The sequence below is a fragment of the Penaeus monodon genome, chromosome 3 (genome assembly GCF_015228065.2).
Source record: "Penaeus monodon isolate SGIC_2016 chromosome 3, NSTDA_Pmon_1, whole genome shotgun sequence".
Lineage (NCBI taxonomy): Eukaryota > Metazoa > Arthropoda > Malacostraca > Decapoda > Penaeidae > Penaeus > Penaeus monodon.
The window spans coordinates 39,640,213-39,642,712 of NC_051388.1; the positions used below are offsets into that span (position 1 = coordinate 39,640,213).

Below are 2,500 nucleotides of genomic sequence, written 5' to 3' on the forward strand. Positions count from 1 at the left end.
AGATTGATTCTATATAAGACCTGTAGAATATAAGATCTAGACAATAAGATTATAAACAATTAAGACCATCTTACCATATAGTTATTATGACTTCACAACTATATTACCATCATTGCCTCCATTATACATGTACTTTTGCTCACCTAAGTAATCATTTGCAGTCCAGGGCGGCTCTTTCCCTGCTCGCATACTGCTACTTTTACATGCAAGACTTCGTGAATGCGGCAAATTGCTACGAACACTTGACCATGCTGTTCCCCGAGGTTGAGGACTATAGGCTGTACTATGCGCAGTCTCTGTACCAGGTGAGGTGGGAGTTGCATATTTGTTAAGGTTTTGATTGTATTTGAATCACAATTTGGTTGTTGTTGTGTTGTGTGTTCTTCATTTCTTAGTTTCTCCCATGCCTACTCTCATCCTCTCTCTCTCTCTCTCTCTCTCTCTCTCTCTCTCTCTCTCTCTCTCTCTCTCTCTCTCTCTCTCCCTTTCTCCCACCCACCCCTCCTCTCCCCTCCCTTTCTCCCTCCCCCCTCCCTCCCTCTCTCCCTCTCCTCCCTCTCTCCCTCCCCTCCCCTCCCCTCCCCTCCCCTCCCCTCCCTTCCCCTCCCCTCCCTCTGTCATCCGGCAATAAAAGCAAACAGAAAACAGAAAACCATGCAACTCCTCTTAATCTTTTTTCCATCCTCTGCCCCCAGGCCTGTTTATATGAGGAGTCGATGAAGGTGACGCATCAGATTGAGGGAGCGGAGTACGCAGGCCGCATTACAAAGCTCCAGGCTGCCATCAAATATGGGGAGGAGGATCTGCCTGGAGCCAAGAGCCTGGTTGACCAGTGCCCAGTTGATGACCCAGACACGGAGGTCAACCATGGGTGTCTCCTCTATAAGGTAGGTCATCGGATTTTTGTTATTATTTATCTTTTTTTTTTTTTGGGGGGGTGATAGAACACAGGTGAGTGGGACTTATTTTTCATTCAGAACAGAATATTTATTACATTTATTATAATTGTCATCAATGCTATCATTGATATTGTTATCAATTTTATTACTATTATTACTCTAGCCATTATTTTTGTTATTATTTTTATTATTGTTACTATTATTATTATTATTACTATTATTATCATTATTATTATTATTTTAATATTTATTGTCATTGTTATCATTAGTATTATTATATTAGTAGTAGTAATCATATTGTTACTGATATTATTATTATTATTATCATTATTATTGTTTCTTTAGATCTGCTAATTAAAATCAAACACCGGGTCACTACCAGCGACCTAGGGTGATTGAAGTTTGAGGCAATGGAACACCAACAAAAACATGCACATCATCATCATCATCATCATTATTTGTTTACTAATATTAATTCATTCAATTCATAATTACCGTTATTATGGCACAGTTACTAGTAATGATTCTCATTATTATTTCTTAATGAAAATTCATATGAAAATTGTTGTTTTCCTCTGTTAGCTGCTAGAAGTCATTCATTTTTTGTGATGCATGTGTAAATTTTTATATTTGTGTGTGTGTAAGGCACGTAAGAGATGGAAGTAAGTTCACTGTGGGAAATGTGGAAAAGGTTGATGGTAATGAATAACATCACAAAGTAAGGATACAACTGACACATTCTGTTACATCTTCAGAATTAAATGGAATGCTAATGGAGATATATCCAAATTTGTTGATTACATCTCTTACTCTCCCCCGTGGTTGGAAGCGAAGGGTGTTAGCCCCTTGATGATGGTGATCTCTTACTCTATGAGGTTATTTGTTCTTATTGGATTCAAAAGAATATTCAGGAACAGCTTTAGGATCAGGTTGCCTGTTAAGACTTTATTAAAAGATCCAAAAGATTTTGACAATATAATGCCCAAAAACGAGATTAGAAAATTTTTTTTCTTAAGCTCAGGTAGCTTAGTCTGAGGGATACAATCAATTAAGCCCAGAAATTAGGGACACCACATGATGCATCAGATACACATTTTCCACAGCCCTAGAGGGTCACTTTATGGAAATCTATAGCAGTACACCTCTTAAGATAATGTCAAACCCCATTCCTTAAAAAGATCTTATTAAACAGCATCATTAACCCTTCATGACTGGATACACAGGAAGGCCGGTTTGAGGAGGCCTGCCAGAAGTTCACAAGTGCCCTGCAAGTTGCGGGCAACCAGCCACACCTCTCCTATAACATTGCCTTGTGCCACTACCGGCTCAAGCAGTATGCTCCAGCACTCAAACACATTGGTGAGTCAGGTTTACTTTTGATGCCTATTTTTGTTTTTGTTATGGGAGATTTTGACCATATAGAACCTTGATTGTAGAGTTACCAAGGAATGCAATTATTCTGATGTGATATTAACAGATTTCTCTTGTGTTTCTAAGAATTGTTAGTAATCCAAGAATAAATTGCTTTAAATTAATAGTCATGTGCAAATTTTCCTTATTTTCCCACTAAAGCTGACATCATTGAGCGAGGGATCCGTGAA

The 2,500-nt window shown here is 38.4% G+C and overlaps 1 protein-coding gene across 1 annotated transcript in view; it reads left to right on the forward strand.

Moving 5' to 3' along the window:
• LOC119594552 (tetratricopeptide repeat protein 30A-like) overlaps positions 1 to 2,500 on the forward strand; it is a 15,714-nt gene that overhangs the window by 7,071 nt on the left and 6,143 nt on the right. The window contains exons 3-6 of the mRNA XM_037943585.1: positions 162 to 305; positions 696 to 887; positions 2,123 to 2,258; positions 2,472 to 2,500. The exon at positions 2,472 to 2,500 is cut by the window's right edge and continues 136 nt beyond it. Of these exons, the coding sequence (XP_037799513.1) occupies positions 162 to 305; positions 696 to 887; positions 2,123 to 2,258; positions 2,472 to 2,500 (501 nt within the window). The remainder of the gene's footprint in view (positions 1 to 161; positions 306 to 695; positions 888 to 2,122; positions 2,259 to 2,471) is intronic.